A 19,078-nucleotide genomic window follows, 5' to 3' on the forward strand; every position below is an offset into this window, starting at 1 on the left:
AATTTTTTTATATGTTGAATTTTTTTAACACTGAAAAAATATATATATTGAAAATTTGATCTCTGAAATAGGAATGTGAATTTTTTTTAACAAATGAAATTTGCATACATGTACAAATAATGACACTGAAATTTTTTTTAGGTCAAAAATATATTCTGAATTAATTTTTAAATTGAAAAAGTAAGAACAAATATACAACATTCAAATTTCAGATGCATTTTTTATTCAAATTCTGATGGCACATAATTACTTCCATACATAAAATTCTAATAAAAATATTTGGGGAAAAAAAGTGGCCTCATTTTCACCCTTCTTCACAACAGGTCAGTTTTGTGCCAGAATTATCTGTGAACAATAAAGTCTTTTTGTCTATTATTTTCAACTTGTCCCACCTGAAATTTTACCTGATTGGATTTTTCTCTTGCTATATTATTTTAATATCATTTTTGATCACAAAAAAAATCACAATCGTTTTTTGAATAAAATTGTTTAATCAACGAAGTAATCGTTTATACAGAAACATTGACTTGTACTTAAGAAGCAAATCCTTAGTTGAATTGTCTTCAGGAGATGGCTCTGCCACCTGCTGTGTTCTCTTCATAATCGTGAAGCTTTTTTCACAGCAGTTTGTTGTGTGAGATTTGCTATATCTGAGAGGCTACCACTTAGCTTCTGGTGTTTCTTATTTTAGGTGAACTGCCCAAAACACCCACCTGGTCCTGTAATTCACCACTTCTTGATATGCAGCGCACATTTCATTCTTTCTGCTTTTGACATGAAGTTATGATTCTCTTATAGATACCAGAACATCCAGAGGACCATGGCCACAGAGGAGGATAGTGGGAGTCGGAGTTCAGACGGTGAATCGGAGCCTGCTCAGACAGGTACCTATTTCACAAACCTGTTTCACCAGTAGTTTAACTGCTTGACGAAACCCTTTGAAATGTAAAGTTTCATTCAAAATTAGTTAATTTTGAATGAAAAAACTCATTCAAAATTAACTAACTCTGATAGACATGAAGATTACTTGGCCTATTGGAAGTTGAAACCAAAGCAACATTTAGTGCTTTTACTAACTTAAAATTAATTGTGTTTAATGTTTGCTGTTGAGTTCTAGCACAGCAGAAGTAAGGTGTTACTAAAGGAAAGTTGTCTTGAAAAATTATAACTGTCAGTTTTGGCTTCTATATCAGCAGGGGTCTCATGCGTAAAAGAATGCGCGGTAACACTTTATTTGAAGGGGGCTGAATAAGACTGTCATGACACGTTAATAAACATGACATAACACATGTCATGAACATGAATAAGCCTTCATGAATATTTTTGACTGTTGTCATAAAGTGTCATTCGGTAAATTATGAGACTATTAATACGAAGTTGACATTATTGAAAATGTCTTTGTTATGACAACTTGACATTAACCAAGAAATCATTACTGTTTAAACTTTAGCTTTAATAACATAAAGTTAATTAATTTTTAAAGTGCAATCAGTAATACTTTTATAACAAATTTATATCAGTAATGATTTCATGTCAAATGTACTTAGCCAAAACTTAATACAACAACATGTGAAAACAGTTATTTAACAAAATTGTTTGTCTATAACTTAATAAGTACAATAATTGAAACTTCAATAAAGGTTCATTTCAGATGTTTTTTGGATCTGTGTCACATGAGAGCTGCTCCAACTCCAAAACTCCAACACCTAGACTCTTCAAAGGTAGACTAAATTATTCTCAACTAATAGCAGAATATTTTAATCCATGTTTGGGATTTGTGAAACCTTTATGTGATTTGTCAGACTTCAATAAAGATGAGATTACCATTCACACTTGTTCCATGCAGTCTTTTTCAAATTCAATTCTAATTTAAAACCACTTTATTAATCCCAATGGGAAATTAAATGTGGTGTGTCGCATTTTTTATTTTTTCTAATAATGTACATATGCAGGATGTTGGGGGTTTTCTTGACCCTCAACAGCATCTACTTTTAATAACTACAGGAAATGAAATTATTAAGTTATAGACAAACAATTTTGTTAAATAACTGTTTTCACATGTTGATGTATTAAGTTTTGGCTAAGTACATTTTTTTTTTATCAAAACATACAAATTATAGTCATGATAAAAATTTTCATTAACACTCAAAATAAGAATATTAATGTTATAATCACCACTGTTAAAAATAAGTCTCACAGCAATGTCCAACCTCATGCTGTAGACGCCGCGATGGAAATAGGAAAATCCACAACCTCTGCAAACTGAAATAACAGCTTCATTTAATGATTCAAATTTTAAGTAACAAAGAAAATAATTCACTATACATGTCCATTTTATGCAGGGGGAACATATTATTTCAGGTGGCTGAAAGAGTTAAAATATTTTGTTCCCCCATCCTAACTCAAAAAAAGAGCAAATGTTATGAAAATCACAGGATTTCTTGTTGAAGATGAGGGGGATTAACACAGTAAAAGACTTTGCAGGTAAATTGATTTGTTTCCATTTTAAGGGGGAGGGGGCATACATATTTTATCAGGCGCTTAAAATATTTTGTTCACCCATCCCAACTTTGGCAAAAAAAGAGCAAATGTTATGAAAATCACAGGAATTATTGTTGATGATAAAAGGAATAAACACAGTAAAGGACTTTGCAGGTAAATTAATTTGTTTCCATTTCAGAGAGGGGTAACAGATTTTATTAGGCGCCTAAAATATTTTGTTCCCCCATCCTAACTTTGTCAAAAAAAGAGCAAATGTTATAAAAATCACAGAAATTATTGTTGATGATAAGAGGAATGAACACAGTAAAAGACTTTCCAGGTAAATTAATTTGTTTCCATTGTAAGGGGGGGCGGGGAACTGATTTTATCAGGCACTTAAAATATTTTGTTCCCCCACCCTAACTTTGTCAATAAAAGAGGAAATGTTATGAAAATCACAGGATTTCTTGTTGATCATAAGAGGAATGAACACAGTAAAAGACTTTGCAGGTCAATTAACGTGTTTCCATTTTGGAGACGGGGAACAGATTTTATCAGGCGCTTAAAATAATTTGTTCCCCCATCCTAACTTTGTCCAAAAAAGAGCAAATGTTATGAAAATCACAGAAATTATTGTTGATGATAAGAGGAATTAACACAGTAAAAGACTGTCCAGGTCAATTAACGTGTTTCCATTTTAGAGACGGGGAACAGATTTTATCAGGCGCTTAAAATATTTTTTTCCCCCATCCTAACTTTGTCAAAAAAAGAGGAAATGTTATGAAAATCACAGGAATTATTGTTGATAATAAGAGGAATCAACACGGTAAAAGACTTTGCGGGTAAATTAATTTGTTTCCATTGTATAGAGGGCGAACACATTATTTCAGGCAGTTGAAATATCCATTCTCTCCTCTTCTCCTCCAATAACTTTGGGAAATTAAAAGCACCTGTTTCCAAATTCTCAAAAAATATGTGTGATAGCATACTAGACATTTCCTTAATCCAGTAATGTCATATTTTACATTAGAACGGGATTTACCAAAATGTTTACACTCTGATCTTTTCAGGAAGTCTTTATTTTTGAAATGAAAAATTATACATGCACACAACGTGTTGGAAACCTGTGTTTGTTGATTGACTTTTATTTGTCAGGCTTACGAGACAAAAGCTGAAAAAAAGATCGATTAACTTCGCGTTTAAAATAACACAAATCAGCGTAAAAAGACCTCCACACAAGACCTCGTTTATTTATGTATGTATTTTTATTTTGATAGCTGCCGTAGTTTTTACCGAAAAATAGATCAGAAGCGCTGTGAAAATGGTCAGATCTGCCGGATCCACTTGTCTGGCTGCAATGCGCGCTCCCGACACAGGGGGAACAGATTTTCACAGGGGAACAGAATTTCTCACAAGACCGGCACTGCACGGCTCCTTCTTTAAGTTTTGCTCATAGATCCAGGGTGATCAGTCTGGATTAATCTAAAAACTAATAAACCATCATCAACAGAAGATAAATGTGATCTCTGTACAAACGCTCCCTCTGAATCCTTCCATTGGCTATGTTGTCCAGAGCCAAAACGCTCCACAATGCAGCACATTTTTGCGCAGCTACGTACATACGGGATTGTCTACACACCTTAAAAATAATCAAACCTGTTTGGAGTTAATCTGCTGATCCGATCCTGTTGTTTTTTCTTTTTTTTTTTGTGAGAATAAAATTACCCCATAGATGCATTTTATGCGCTTCGGCGCACAGACGGAAACGTTTCATCTTTATGAGACAAAAAATGAGGAAAAGTACTATTTACATTCAAGTGAAGTTTTCACATCCATTTATTTTTATTTTATTTATTTTGTATTTGTGTTGCTTTATTGTCTGGGGATAAATGTGGTTCAGTTTCATCGTTTACTTTTAAGCAATAAAAAATAAAATCATTAAAAAAAACATCGGGTTTGATACTTCTTGGTCTAAAAAAACACTGAATGTCGTCAGATTTCAGTGTATTTAAGTGAATTTTGACGCTTTGTAGTTTGATATTCACAGAAAAAGTTTGCGTGGCTGCCGCACATTTTCACACCAAGGAGGAGAGCAAAGTGTGCGTAAACATACGCACACTTTGACGCAAAGTTAATTTTTATACATGCCAACTTGTGCCTAAAATATGGCGCCGCATATTTTTTGTGTGCACGCACGCTTTATGCATGAGGCCCCAGACCTTTAGGGGTTATGATTATTTTGGTTTGCTTGATGCTAACCAGCAACATGTACCAAACACAGTGCAGCCATTATTCGTGATCATTACTGAAGAATAATGGTTCTCTTTTTGTTTGCAGTCCCTTCCTCCCCGGTCAATCATCAGAAGATCACATATCTCCTTCAGTCACCGGCTGTCAAGTTCATCTCACACCCTGAATTTTTCACTGTGTTGCACAGCAACTATGTGAGTGCTTCTTACAAGAGCACACACGCACACAGCTTTTTGTGGAAATGAAATGAACACCATCTTTGAACTCATCAACAGAGATGTTCAGCCATAATTCACAACATCATGTTTGGAGAAAACTTAACAAAACAAAAGCCAAAGCACCTTAGGAATAGTTAAAGCTGAGCAGGTAAAAATATTCCATCAGTAACTTCACACTTTTTTGTCTTTGGATTAGTTTTCTTTAAGTAACTTTCATCTTGAGGTAATTTTGCTCCACAAGCAGAAGATGATCATTAAGACCAGATTAGTAATAATAATACTTTATTGATCCTTTAAAGGGGGGAAATTTAGCATAGTTCTCTAACAGTGGTGTATCTGGCTATTTGAAACATTCAGTTGAATAAAGTTTGATATCTGTGTTTTGGTTATCCTCCGTTTAGAATTCCTTAAGTAGACATTTATATTTATGCTCTTTTTTGAAGTCTGTTTACACAAGAAGTCTGTTTCCTCTCCTCGTGTTTTTTTAATGTATAAATCTTAATGAGTAATTGGCAAGTATGCAAGAAACAAATGAGTTATGCAGTTATTGTTTGACATTTGACATTAACATTAGCACAAACATTAGCATTTCACTGCCCCCCACTTGCTATGCAAGGCAGTGCATTAGCATGACCCTTTTTCCTAAAGTTAGCTATTAATTAGACATGTTTAGTATATTGAATGGAGCAAGTCAAATTAAAACAACATGCTAGTGATGCTCCACATGCTACTGCTAGCATTTAGACTCACATTAGCATTTTGGCTAATTTTAGCTTATACACTAATTTTAACATACAGAATGGCATAAATCCATGCTATTCCATGAGACTCTCTACATGCTGTCGAGTACATTGCAGCTTTCTTTACCACTGATGCTAATTTTTAGCATCAGAGCGCTGGGTCCAAACCGACGGGCATACTTTGGCAGGCCCCGGTTAAATTTCTTCAGTAATTTTCTAGTTTGTTCTTATAATTCTGCATATTTCACCATGTCAATATTTGCGTGAATATATAAAGCCTGTCTCTGTTAAGCATTTTTTCTTACGTGTCTATCACGTCCCGTGTCAACTTTATGTTCACTTTTATCATGTTGATGTCAACTTTGAAACAATATATGAACTCATATAACCCTTATTCTCAACCTTATCAGCCCGGTGTCACATGAAAATCAGTTGGATGTGAACACTGTTTCCACCGGCTAGTTAATGTGCAACACCGAGTACGCGTACGCTCTCATAAAATTTTATCCTTGCACGGACATGTCTGGCGGACATCCGCTCAGCGGACTGAAGTGCGCCATATGGCGGGGCCCTTAAGGTTACAATAACTAACTAATAACTTGGTGTCAGTGACCACCATTGATTCTTTTTGCATTTCTGCATCTGATTTTACAAAGCAAAAAACTATCCATCACAGGTAGTGATCACACAACTAATTATAAAACAGGAAACATATAACTTTCCTTACAGTCACTTTTTTAGTACTTCTTACTGGTTTCTTCCACAGGCTGCTTACCGTATGTTCACCAGCAGCAGCTGTGTGAAGCACATGATCCTGAAGGTGCGTCGTGATGCCAGAAACTTTGAGCGCTATCAGCATAACAGGGACCTGGTGGTTTTCCTTAACAAGTTTGCAGACACACAGCTGGAGCTGCCAAGAGGCTGGGAAATCAAGACTGACCCACAAGGAAAGGTAGACTACTCCCTCTCAGATTTCTTCCATTTTTGCCTTACTGTCACACTTTAATGTGTTTACATTTTAACATCCAACAAACATAGCCCAAATGTAAAGCACTGTTTTGTATTGATTTCATTTATTAAGGGAAAAAGCTTTTCGTACACTATGGGAAACAGTAATTGCCTCCTTTGTTATTAATTATTAATGGATTACAAAAAGTATGTTCAATGGGTAGTACAGTGGTGCAGTTGGTAGGACTGTTGCCTTGCAGCATGAAGGTTTGAATCCCAGCCTGAGTCGTTTTGCATAGCTTTTGTATGTTCTCCCTGAGGATGTTCTGTTTGTGTACACCGGCTTCCTCCCACAGAGTGTGTGTATGTGTGCATGTGTGTGTGCATGGTTGTGTATCTCTATGTCGTGCGCCTTCATTATTGAGGCAGCTTATCAGAGCTGTGGCCGCAAGGTGGAAGCGGCAGAAGCTGCTGACCTTGACTCGGGGTGTAATGGGTTGGTGGGCAGAATACTTCAAAGACCTCCTCAATCTCAACAGCATATCAATTACTCTGCATCCACTGAGGAAGCTGAGGAATTTGGGTCGGGCCTCCTGGATGCCTCTGTGGTCAGATGTTCCAGGCACGTCCCACTGGGAGGAGGCCAGAGGAAGACCCAGGAGGAGGAGCTGGCCCAAGTGGCTGAGGAGAGAGTCTCTGACTTCCTACTGAGGCCGCTACCTCTGCGACCCGAACATGAATAAGCAGAAGAAAATGGATGGATGGATGGATGGATGGATGGATGGATGGATGGATGGATGGATGGATGGATGGATGGATGGATGGATGGATGGATGGATGGATGGATGNGATGGATGGATGGATGGATGGATGGATGGATGGATGGATGGATGGATGGATGGATGGATGGATGGATGGATGGATGGATGGATGGATGGATGGATCATCTTCATGTTTTTAAACTAGAAATTTTGATTGTTTATATGAACTATAATTTGAATAAATTATGCATGACATGCATTAATTTTTAAATTGTCTTAGTGAAGCTAAACCAGCTGCTAAAAAATAGAATTGTGACTTCAATGTTAAAATGTGTATTGAATATTATACATCTGCAGCTTTTCGGTGGCCTGAAATATATATCTGGTCAATAACATAAAGCAATACAACCAACTTTGTTTTAAAGTGTCATATCCCAATCAAAACTAGTCTGGTCCAGCTTTGCTTCGTTTGTAACCTTGCGCATCATCTAGGAACAGTTTTACTTGAAAGATTTCTGCCTTTTATTTCTCTAGTCTTTCTTTGTGGATCACAACAGCCGAGCCACAACCTTCATTGACCCTCGGATCCCACTGCAGAATGGTCGACTGCCAGGCCATCTTGCCCACAAACAGCACCTGCAGAGACTCCGTAGTTACAGCGCTGGAGAGGTACACAGTCAACACACATCTATCTGTCTGTGAATCTCAGCACCTTCCCCAGGAGAAACTGTGTTATTCAAAGTAGAACTGTAGCTCCTCCTCTGTCTGCATAAACCAATGAAAAGTGCAAGTTTTGAGTTTACTTCGCTAAATTAGGTTTACACAAGCAACCAATCTGTAATGGTCACCTAGAGACAGACTCCACATGCCTTGCTGCTCTCATGTCCTTCAGATGGTTCAGCAAAAAGATGTCCTGACCCAGTCGTGTGGTGACAGGCCAGCAGTCATCTAACCCCATAATGGGGTTAGATGACTGCGTCATGGGGTCATCAGAGACCCCATGATCATTTCTTGAGGACTTTGATAATACTAGAGTGTTTGAAGCAGGAAGGAACCTCCCAGCTGGGTGTATACATTGGAGGAGCAGCTTATCTACAGCTAAGAGGAATGATCAGGTTAGATCAGTAGGAAGTCCATCTCTGTGCTCTGTCAGACTACACACTCTAAAAAGTGTTTTTTGGGCTTAAATTCATTTTATGGACTTATTTACATTAATTTAACTTAATTCTTTTGCTTTTGCTATGCCAACTTACTTTTTTGTGTTCTTTTAACTCAAAACTTACACTAAATAGTTGAATCAACTTAAATGAATTGCTTTCATAGGTAACAAGCAATTTAATTAAGTTTATCCAACTTAATTTATTAAGTTTATCCAACTTAATTTATTAAGTTTATCCAACTTAATTTAAGTTTAACCAATTCAATATATTCTAATCATCCAACTCAATTTGTTAATTTTATTTAACACATTTATTAAGTATGTTTAAGATAACAGATTTAAGTCACTCTTACTCAAATCATTTATTTTCTTCTAATAAACATTTAAAATCTCTTTGTCTTAATTCTACAGAAAGTCAACTCAAACTTTTAAGTAGTTCCAAACTAAATATTTTGGAAAACTGTTTTTACAGTGCCCTCTAAATATACTCTAATTTAAAAGCTACAAATCTTTTCCTTAAAGGACCTTTTTGCTTTGACTTTACTTGAAATAATTAAGTTCAATATTTGTATCCCACGTCTGACCATGACTCAAGCTTACCAGGGACAGATTCCCCAGTAGCGACTGTGGTTCTGTGGGTAGAGTAGTCGTCTTGTGAAGGTTGTAGGTTCAATTCCAGCTTCCTCCTGCCGATATGGATATTGGTGTGTGAATGTGACTCTAATGTCAAGTCACTGCCTTAAATCTGTTATTTTAAACATACTTAATACATTTGTTTAAAAAAATTTACAAATTGAGTTGGATGATTAGAATATATTGAATTCACAAATTTACATACAGTTGAATAGGATGTAGCTAGATGTGTTCAATTCCTAAAACTATTTTTGGTCCAACAAATATAAGAAAAATGTGACTATGAGGCTGTTGAAGTGACTCTCCAGCTGTGACCACCGATCAGTGAACAGTGTCTCCTGTCTTGGTTTGTACTCAGGCCTCTGAAGTGTCCAGGAGTCGAGGGGCGTCTCTGATGGGACGGCCCAGTAACAGCCTGGTAGCAGCCATACGCAGTCACCATCAAACTGACCCAAAGCAGCTGACTGCTCTCTGTAAGTGCTGATATAGCATCTTGTCCTTGTCATGGAATCACAGAATATGATACAGTGGGGCAAAAAAGTATTTAGCCAGTTTTAGCCAGCCACCTCGACAACAAGGTCAAACAGCTGCCATTGACACAGGTAATGAGTGGAGAAAATAAGAGGTCTTTGAGAGACAGAAGTCTTGCTTATTTGTGGATGACCAAATGCTTATTTTTCACAACAATTTACAAATAAATTCTTTAAAAATCCTACAGTGTGATTTCCTGAATTTTCATAGTTGAAGTATACCTATGATGAAAATTACAGACCTCTTTCATATTTCTAAATAGGAGAACTTGCACAAACAGTGGCTGACTAAATCTGTTTCCCCCACTGTACATGCAGTTCTGTATCATAGTCTGTAGAAATTCTTCTGGATTAGCTTTTTTCCACCCTTAAATGTTTCAGATGATCATATTTCAGAAGATAACTTAATGGTTTTGAAATTATGATTTTATCTATTTAAAGACATAGTTCTTTGCAAAAATAGAATCAGTCTGACTTGTTAGTTTATGCATTGAATGTGATCAACCATATTTGCTTCAATTTCACTCCTGTCCTGATTAATGACTGATGTGTATTTTCAAAATATTTCTTAAAATAACCTATGTGAACATTTTTAACTGCAATGTATACCAATTAGCAGTTTTAAATTGCTGTGTGCATTTGTTATAGCTTACAATGAGAAAATAGTGGCATTCCTGCGACAGCCAAACATATTTGACATGCTGCAGGAGCGCCAGCCCAGTCTAAGCAGAAACCACGCATTAAGGTAAGCATAGACAAAAAGGAAACTACATCTGCAAAGTATGGCCAGAAAAATGTGAGTTGTTTCTGTTGTATAAAATCTAAGTATTTTACATTTGTTTAAATTTGGTTGCTAGAAGTGAAGAAAAAATCTTTTAGCTCCAACATCACCTTTTTACACAGATTTTAGCTACAATATGTGCAGTTGGGCAAATCCCTTAACTCACAGATTTGATGAACTCATATTCTGTTGATGTTAAGACCACTCTGTCCTAAAATCCCATGTTGTTCTTATGTCAATAGCGCCAATGAAAGGATGCATGGTAACTGAACGTTATCAAAGTCTTTTGTAGTTAAGCAGAAGAAGTATCCCAAATATATGTTAGTTAATATCTATTTCATAAATGAAATTGAACTACTGTATTGTATAAATAATGTTTTTGTTTTTTTTATTATGTCTTTTTGATGTAGAGAAAAGGTGCACTACATTCGGACAGAAGGTACTCAGGGTGTGGAGAAGCTGTCATGTGATGCAGACCTTGTAATCCTGCTAAGGTAAAACTTCATGAAGGTCACATTTGCAGAGCTGTTACAAGTCATCATCTGTTCACAGAATTGAACCAGTATGTTCATCCAGTGTTGCAATAGAGTTTTTAAAACTGCCCTCATTTCTAAATGAACTTGTCATACTGGTCTTGCTCAGCCATGTTTTTATCGCCCTTTGTGAACTGCACATGCAAGTTAGAACCGGAGGAGGTTAAAGTGCTCTCTCAGAATCAGGAGCTCAAACCTTTCCCAAAGTATTTTTCTATTCAGAAGTGTTTCTCTGGAACTAAGCACAACTTGACTCCCAAGTTGGATCTTAGAATTTTTTTTATTTATATGTGTTTGACATCATTAGAAACCTTAGAATATGCACTTTATGAATTCATAAATAACTCAAAACACCCACAGGCAGACTTGTTCCTGGTTTTATTAAGGCCAATCACAATTTTAGAGCAAAACCTGCATCAGACATGATGTGATAATAAACCTGGAATGCTACCTTTTATCAACTTGACCCATGTCCACACAACATTATGTTCTGACTTTTTGTAATAAAGTATCTGCTTCTCCCTTGTCTTTGCAGCTTGTATGAAGAGGAAATCATGTCTTACATTCCGCCTCACCCCGTCCACCCTGGGTTCAGCTTCTCCCCTCGCTGTTCGCCTGCTTCCTCCCCACAGAGCTCTCCTGGTTGGTTTTTTATGTGTTCATGTATCATTCTGACTACAGGGCTTTCTTTCAGTGTGCGCACCAACAATTTTTGACTGTCATATCCAGCACGTGTATATACTGATGGGAGATTCTAAAAAAGGAAATTGGGTCACAGCATCAAACTTTAGTTTATAATTGTTCTTCTTTCTTTGCTGTTCTATTGTCTTTGGAAAAAACATAAAGTGGAAAAGCTGTCAGCACACACCAGTGCAAGATGAATGTAGGCTTTGATGTCAAACTATTGAGCCAATTGGCAGGGGAAAAGTCTTTCATGCTAAACTGACTCTTTGAACCCAATGTTGAAGATTTTTTCCCCCTTTTCTTGAAAGGGAAAACCAAAATTAGTTTTCCTGATTGAGACTGGGTGAACAGTCTCAATCAGGAAGACTGTTCACCCAGTCTTCCTGGGTGAACAGGAAGACTGGGTGACTCTGCAACAGGTCTACTGAACAATATTGAATGATTCTTTCATTCAGAGGCACAGAGAGAAGACAGACAGAAAGTGCATCACGAGAGTTTAGATTTGGGGACAAAAATGTTTGAAGTTCCTGGATGGATTAAGAAATTTGCATAAAATGGGCAATTCCAGTATATGAAGACTTGAGTTTTGATAAATTAAGCATCTGGATATAGTTGGGATTCAACCACCAAACACACGTTTATTTATATTTTGGTGACTTTGCCCACATAGTTTTCAACACAGATCAACAGAAGACAGCAAAGATATTTTTCTGTCTGATTTTAAAGTGACAGCCTCACAACACAAGATTACTGACTCAGCGAAAGAGACAAACAAATCCTGAAATATTTGCACTGCCACCTCATGGCCTTAACTTTACAAAAAGATTCAAGCCTATTGAACCTATGCATCTGTGATTATCGTTAGTCCCTACTGATTTGTATTTAGCCTGATGTTATGAGTAGTTTTATTTTATTTCTAAAACACTCATGTTGGAATTAAGAGTATTTCCTCATTGAAAATGCAAAAATTAACTCAAAGGATTAGGACTGAACAAATGTGGATTTTTAGCAAACCATTAATCAGTAGGATAACAAGAGGTAAAAGCTTCATATGGGACCTGAAAGACAAATGACTGAAAATACATATTCACAATACTGACTGTTATCCAAGAGATTCTAAAGTGTTGTCTTTCATTTGAGTTGTGTTCTCCTAGATAACCGGTTAGGCCCGATTCTGGTATAACATGGTCTATCTTAGCGGCTTGTGGAGGCTGTTTCCCATCCCTGTGCCAGTAAAGGGATGATTGTGCTCGTTGTTGAGCTTGCAACCTCAAACTGGGATCTAATTCCACAGGAGAGGAGCCTGATAACTGAAGGATCTGCCTACCATTCTACTTTTAGAAGCTCTGGGAACCAGCAGTAAACCTGCAGTATGAGAGCAAAAAGCTGTTAGGAACATATGGACCAATCAGCTCTCTGATGCATGATGGAGTTTGGTTATTTAGAGCTTCTGGGAAATTATTTCTTCAGGTTATCAATAAAGCACAGTAGTCACACTGTAAAAAAAAGTCAGTAAATTTACGGTAAAAAACGATAAAATACCAACAGTTTTTGACTATCATATCCAAAAACATGTCATTACCATAGAAATTACATGGAACTACCGTAAGTAGAAACTGCAAAAAGAAAAAAATCAGTAAATTTACGGTAAAAAAAACCCAGTAAAATAGCAACAGTTTTTGACCGTCATATCCAAAAACATTTCATTACCGTAGAAATTACATGAAACTAACGTAAGTCGAAACTGCAAAAAAAGTCAGTAAATTTACGGTACAAAACGGTAATATACCAACAATTTTTGACTGTCATATTCAAAAACATTTCATTACCGTAGAAAATATGTGGAATTATCATAACTCAATAAACATTTATCCTAAGTAATTTTGACAGTCATAAAATGTAGAAAATACAGAAATATATAGTAAAAAAAAGTAATTGTAAAGTTCATAGAAAAATATTGTAATATCGCCAGCAGTTAATTACCTTAAACTTAACAGTACTAAATCAGCCAAAATTACAAATTTTGCTGATATTTATATGTACATTGTAAAACCGTAAACGAGACTGCAAAAGTAATTTTTACAAAGAACAGAATGCTAGTGTGATATTTTGGTTTCTTTTTTAATAATGCCTTTAATACACCAAACTGAAATCTCAACAGTAGATTAGGCATCAACCTGTCGACCCACCAATTGCAAAGCAAACTCCTACAGCCAACGCCACCATCCTTTTGAAAATTTTTGATTAAATTATGTATTTGGGATCAATTTTATGCCGATCATACATTAAGAGAACTGTATGTTAGCTCCTCCTGCTTGGATGAAGCTGAAGTTGGTTTCCAATTGCAGCTTCCAATTTGGGAAACGGTAAAGGGCGATTCCACCTAATTTTGCATCTTTAATTTACTCTAGCTAAATAACTACAACACCTAGACTCTTCAAATCTGGACTATATTATTCTCAACTCATATCAGATATTTAAAACCAAGTGTGGGATTTGTGAAACCTTTATCTGATTTGTGAAACTTCAATAAAGAACAATTATAGTGTTTATCCAAAAGCATAAAAATTGTGAAGTCGCCTTTCATTGAAGTTTCACAAATCCCACACTTGGTTTTAAATATTGTGCTATTAGTAGAGAATAATCTAGAGAGTTTTTCATTTTGTTATTTGTGATAAATAGCAGGGTTTACAGTAAATAGAGACTGTTATCTGTCCATTTTCTTTACACCTTTGTCCCTAGTGGGATCGGGAGGGTTGCTGGTGCTTATCTTCAGCTGTCGTTCCGGGCGAGAGGCGGGACACCCTGGACAGGTTGCTAGTCTGTTGCAGGGCAACACAGAGACAGACAGGACACACAGCCATGCACACACACACTCATACCTAGGGACAATTTGGAGAGGCCAATTAACCTGACAGTCATGGCCGGGAATCGAACCCAGAACCTTCTTGCTGCAAGGCAACAGCTCTACCAACTGCACCACTGTGCAGCCAATGGAGACTGTTATTTGTCATGTAAACAAATAATTATTTAGTTTGTATTGCTGCTTGATCCTTCAGCATCAGCAGCAAGATTCTTTTAACTCTGTTCCTGTAGTTGAGCGTGGCTCAGGATACTGTGGTGTCATGAACTCAACACATTAAATTCACAGTGTGCTAGCTAAGGCTGCTAACTAGCAGGTGCTAGCTCAGGGTGCTAAGAGCCCATTAGGCGTGGTCCTTATCAGGATGCGGCTACTGAATTTGAAATCAAGTTTCTGCTATGTTTACGCGTTCAGGAGGAGGAGAAGGACAACACATTTCTGCATCACAGGTAAGCTCCTTTCACGGTTTTAAGAGGTTAGAGAGAGCTTTTGTTTTCTACGTTCCTTCACCCTGACGTACCTTCCCTGGGGGGAGGGTGGGGGGGCGCCGATTTATGTTTTTGCATCCACCTGAATAATGTGTAGTTGCGCCACTGTGTAGGAACGACTGCTTAGATATATTTATATTTCTGGCCTACTTTAGACTGAATGTGCTTAAAGTTATTGTTAATGGTAGAAGAAACGTTTTCAAGTTTGGTTCAATAATTCATTTGAATTACTTTGAGTGTGAAATGTTCATGCATGCAAGTTAAAACTGTGAAGAACACGTTAGCTTTTGTTTCAATACTTTGGTAATACTTGGAAGTATAACGCTTGGCATCAGAGCTAATATTTAACATTTTCCTTTGACCTCTTGACTCTCACCCCAAAAATACTTGCACTAAAGTCACTGGGTCTATAACAGTTGAAGGGTTTTAAGATAAGGAAATTTAAATATTAATATTTCACAGTTTTTCTCAGACTGCATTTCTCAGAACAGAATTTAAATTCTTAAAACTACCTGTTCAATCATCAAATTACTGTCACTTCTGCACATCAAAAAATTAGCTTCTCATTCCTTTTGTAAGTTTGCTTTCACATCCTGTAACTGATTATGTGCACTTCTCTGCTTTTTCCCTGTTGTAATTTGCTTTAAGTGTGTTAATCAAAATGTGTTAAACGTATCTCTGTTGAATTGTCTCAACTTCCAAAACGGCATAAGTTCATTGTATAAGTCTTAACATGCATAAGTCTTGAAGTTGTCATAATGTCAATCATATTTTAATTAATTTATATTCAATTTTTTTTCTACATCTGTCCTTAATAGGTAAATTGCTCTCAAGTGAGTCCTGGATTTCTCTAACAGGTCAATCTATGAACCACTAGCTCAACCAACGATCAACCAGTTTTCTGGAGCAGATTGAAGGTGTGTTATGTGCTGCGGGCACATTATTATTTTTGACTATTTCTTTTACTTGTTTTCTTATAGATTTTAGTTGAATGACCTTTTGTTAATCTATTTTGGAGTTTGGATAATTCCTTTTTGCTCATGTAATTATGTTAATTTGTGGCACTGTTGGTCCGCCTATAAATAGGCTGGTTTTCGGCATGTTGAGAGTCCCGCCATCTTCCTTCCTGAGCTCCGCCTTTTCCGCTCGCTCCACTCGCACGGTGCGCGCACGTCCAGTCGCTGTGGGCCGCAGCTGACTTTCCAGCCTGCCATGCGGTATTTCTGTTAGCTTTTGTTTGCTTTTCTTGTGATTTTGGCCTGGTGGGACCGGTTGTCCTGTTTTCGATCTTTCTTTTTATTAGATTCTTTTTTTGCTTTAGTCCGGTACCAGTAGGGGCTTCGACGGCCCTGTATAGGGTTGGCCCCCTGCTGTACCGTTTTGTTCTGTTTGATCGGCTCACCAGGTCCAACTTTCTGTTAATACTTTTGGGGTTTTGTTTTTCTTTACTTTTTGGAACACGGGATCTGAGGGCCTTAACGCTATTTTCTTCACAGGAAATCAGAAAAAGCTGACTTAAGAAAATCAAAGTGAAGAGAATTTATAAATAAAACATTTTGTTAAACCCTCATTTTTTTTGTCTCGTGTCCTCAAATATGTTGTGCCCTTGGTGGACGTAACAAGGTGCATCTTGTGAACCATCAGTTGGCAACAATATGGTCTATATAGTCAGAACACAACACAAGGTTACATCTCTGAGAATTGATGAACAAGTATCTGGACAGAGTGAACAGCCAGAGAGAAGAGGAGTGAGGTTGAGGAGGAAACAGTTGGGAGGAAAGCAGAAGAAGAGTCAGAAGAGGCCGAGGACATCTGCCAGTTTCCATCAGTCCAACATCAGAATATGGTTTGCGACCCACAACATGATGCTGATGGAGGTTCTCCCACCCTACTGTTCATTCCTTAACCCCACTGAGGAACCTTTGTTAGCATGACGATGAAAATTAAAATGTAATGTAATTTCTACAGCACTGTACAGTTTTCCATGAGGAGATTGTCCTATGGTTCCTTTTCTCCTTTTTTTGTACACTGCATTTGTCTTTTTCTTTCTGAATCACCATGGCATGGTCCGTCAAATTACAGCAAAAGCGTAAATGTGAATTTTGTAGTCTCTTCCCATGACTAATCAGTTTGACTGATAGTCATATAGTTTCTCTATCTGTACATAGAGAAACTATAACTTATTTTGAGTCACTGATATGTTAACTGACAGAATTTTGAGAGCTGAACTAAGGATTTTGCAAGCAAACAAATGCTATTTTTTTGCTGTTTCTACAAATTGTTTTGAGAAATGTGCATACTGTTTTGTAAATGCCAATAATAACTTGAGAAATGCACCAGAACTGACTGAGAAAAACTAACATAGCATAAATTGTCTTAAAAGTATACACATTTACAGCTTTGTTTCTGCTAGCTTGCAGGAATTGCAACTTACATAAATGGTTGAAGACAACTTATTGGCCTTCATGACACTCAGATAAATGGTGAGTATSTATTTCATAAATTGCCTAAAACAGTTATGTTTGTAACTTTTAAAGTCTATTTATGTATTGAAATTTGGACACGAGATTGTTTAACATGTTACAAGGGTTCTCTCTGTTTGGGGACATACATTTGCAAAAAGAAGAAATAACCAAAGGCACTCTTGCCAAACAATAAAAACCTTGATCGATGTGTACATTTCATTCATAAAATGCAACATATCTGTGGAATGAAATCCAGACGACACAGAAAAAACGGCTTCAGGCACCATCAAAACATCCATAGAAATACTTGCGTTTACCTTTATTTCATGTCCTGATTTGTGCAATGTTTTCCACGTTATTTGGTGTTAATAATTCAGTTTCATTTGTAAAGGGCCACCTTCTGGCAAGCCCTGGTATTTTATAACTGAGCTCATGGCCTACTAGGTCAGATGCATGTAATGGACTCAGGTTTGACAAACTAATATTTAGTCTGATGGGGAGGCGCAGGGAAGGGGACTGCTGCTTCAAGACAGAGCTTTGTATAAATGGGCGGGTGTTGCATGAGGAATCATTGAAGCACTACCGAATGGTTGCCATGGAGATCCGAGGTTGTCACAAACATGTTTTCATGAGGAAATGACTCCTCATGAAGATGGAATTATAACAAGATATAAAGCTCAAATCTGTACAATTGATGGTGATATACACACCAAATAAGGGCTGTTCACTTTTTAATTTATCAACCCTTTGTTTTTGAATTTTTAAAGATTTTTTCTGTTTGACTTTCTGCATTGAGTTGTTCTTGTGTCCTGAATTACTGATCAAAAAGTAAAAAAAATTGTAAAGAGAAAAATGTTTCTCCCAAAAGAAAGGATGGAAGGATGAAGATAGAAAATTCCCTGAAACAACAGGTCTTATTTTTATTTATGTTTTTTGTTTGTGTATTTTGTCTGGTTGCAGAGAGGATCACACTTGTCGACAACAAACACAGGTTTAAGAACTACTGACTTTTCAGTCAGAAATGATCACATCACCTGGTTGAAGTCTCCATATGCAAGTCAACAAAGGTGAAACAAATGCTGAATTTATATGATGTTCATGTAGTGCATCTTTTTAACTTTTGCTTTGTTTGTTTTCCAGCAGAGAAAACACCTGATTGACAACATGTGAGTCTCAATTTCAACCTGTAACGGGGAAGACCATAACCATGACGCACACCATCTTGAGCAAAGTCTGAACTCAGTGACTTGTTACTCTGAACCCAGAGCAAGAATCCTTTTATCGCCAATTTTTCTTCTACAATAGGTTATCTCTTATCGCATGCTGTTTGTTTTGTTTTCCAGATCTCAGTAATACCGTGAGGAAACTGGACAGAAAATAGAATGTTCTTTTCTTAACTGAATTTTTAAATAGAAATTGTTTCTTTAAGTGTATAACTCATAATCTGTATTTTTATTTAAATTGGATTTATTTTTTTTATAACTTTCTGTATAGAAATGCTGACAAGTTACACTACCTTGTGTGTTGTACTGTAATTTGTATGG

General features: G+C 36.7%; 1 protein-coding gene and 1 long non-coding RNA gene across 10 annotated transcripts in view; both read left to right on the plus strand.

The window, feature by feature from the left end:
• LOC103482413 (E3 ubiquitin-protein ligase HECW1) overlaps positions 1-19,078 on the plus strand; it is a 128,421-nt gene that overhangs the window by 93,946 nt on the left and 15,397 nt on the right. For all 7 annotated transcript variants that reach the window (XM_008438550.2, XM_008438556.2, XM_008438551.2 and 4 more), the window contains 8 exons: positions 799-884; positions 4,819-4,925; positions 6,456-6,641; positions 7,933-8,067; positions 9,549-9,663; positions 10,369-10,465; positions 10,912-10,995; positions 11,570-11,676. In XM_008438550.2, coding sequence (XP_008436772.1) covers positions 799-884; positions 4,819-4,925; positions 6,456-6,641; positions 7,933-8,067; positions 9,549-9,663; positions 10,369-10,465; positions 10,912-10,995; positions 11,570-11,676 — 917 coding nt within the window. The remainder of the gene's footprint in view (positions 1-798; positions 885-4,818; positions 4,926-6,455; positions 6,642-7,932; positions 8,068-9,548; positions 9,664-10,368; positions 10,466-10,911; positions 10,996-11,569; positions 11,677-19,078) is intronic.
• LOC103482412 (uncharacterized) lies at positions 15,147-18,883 on the plus strand. 3 transcript variants are annotated; one of them, XR_536464.2, is made up of 4 exons: positions 15,147-15,986; positions 16,156-17,552; positions 18,495-18,601; positions 18,675-18,883. It is a non-coding gene; the product is annotated as an uncharacterized LOC103482412 (long non-coding RNA). The 3 variants fall into 3 exon arrangements; XR_001776021.1 differs by having other exon boundaries at positions 15,147-17,552; XR_001776022.1 differs by having other exon boundaries at positions 15,147-17,552; positions 18,678-18,883.

The sequence above is a fragment of the Poecilia reticulata genome, linkage group LG20 (genome assembly GCF_000633615.1).
Source record: "Poecilia reticulata strain Guanapo linkage group LG20, Guppy_female_1.0+MT, whole genome shotgun sequence".
Classification (NCBI taxonomy): Eukaryota; Metazoa; Chordata; class Actinopteri; order Cyprinodontiformes; family Poeciliidae; genus Poecilia; species Poecilia reticulata.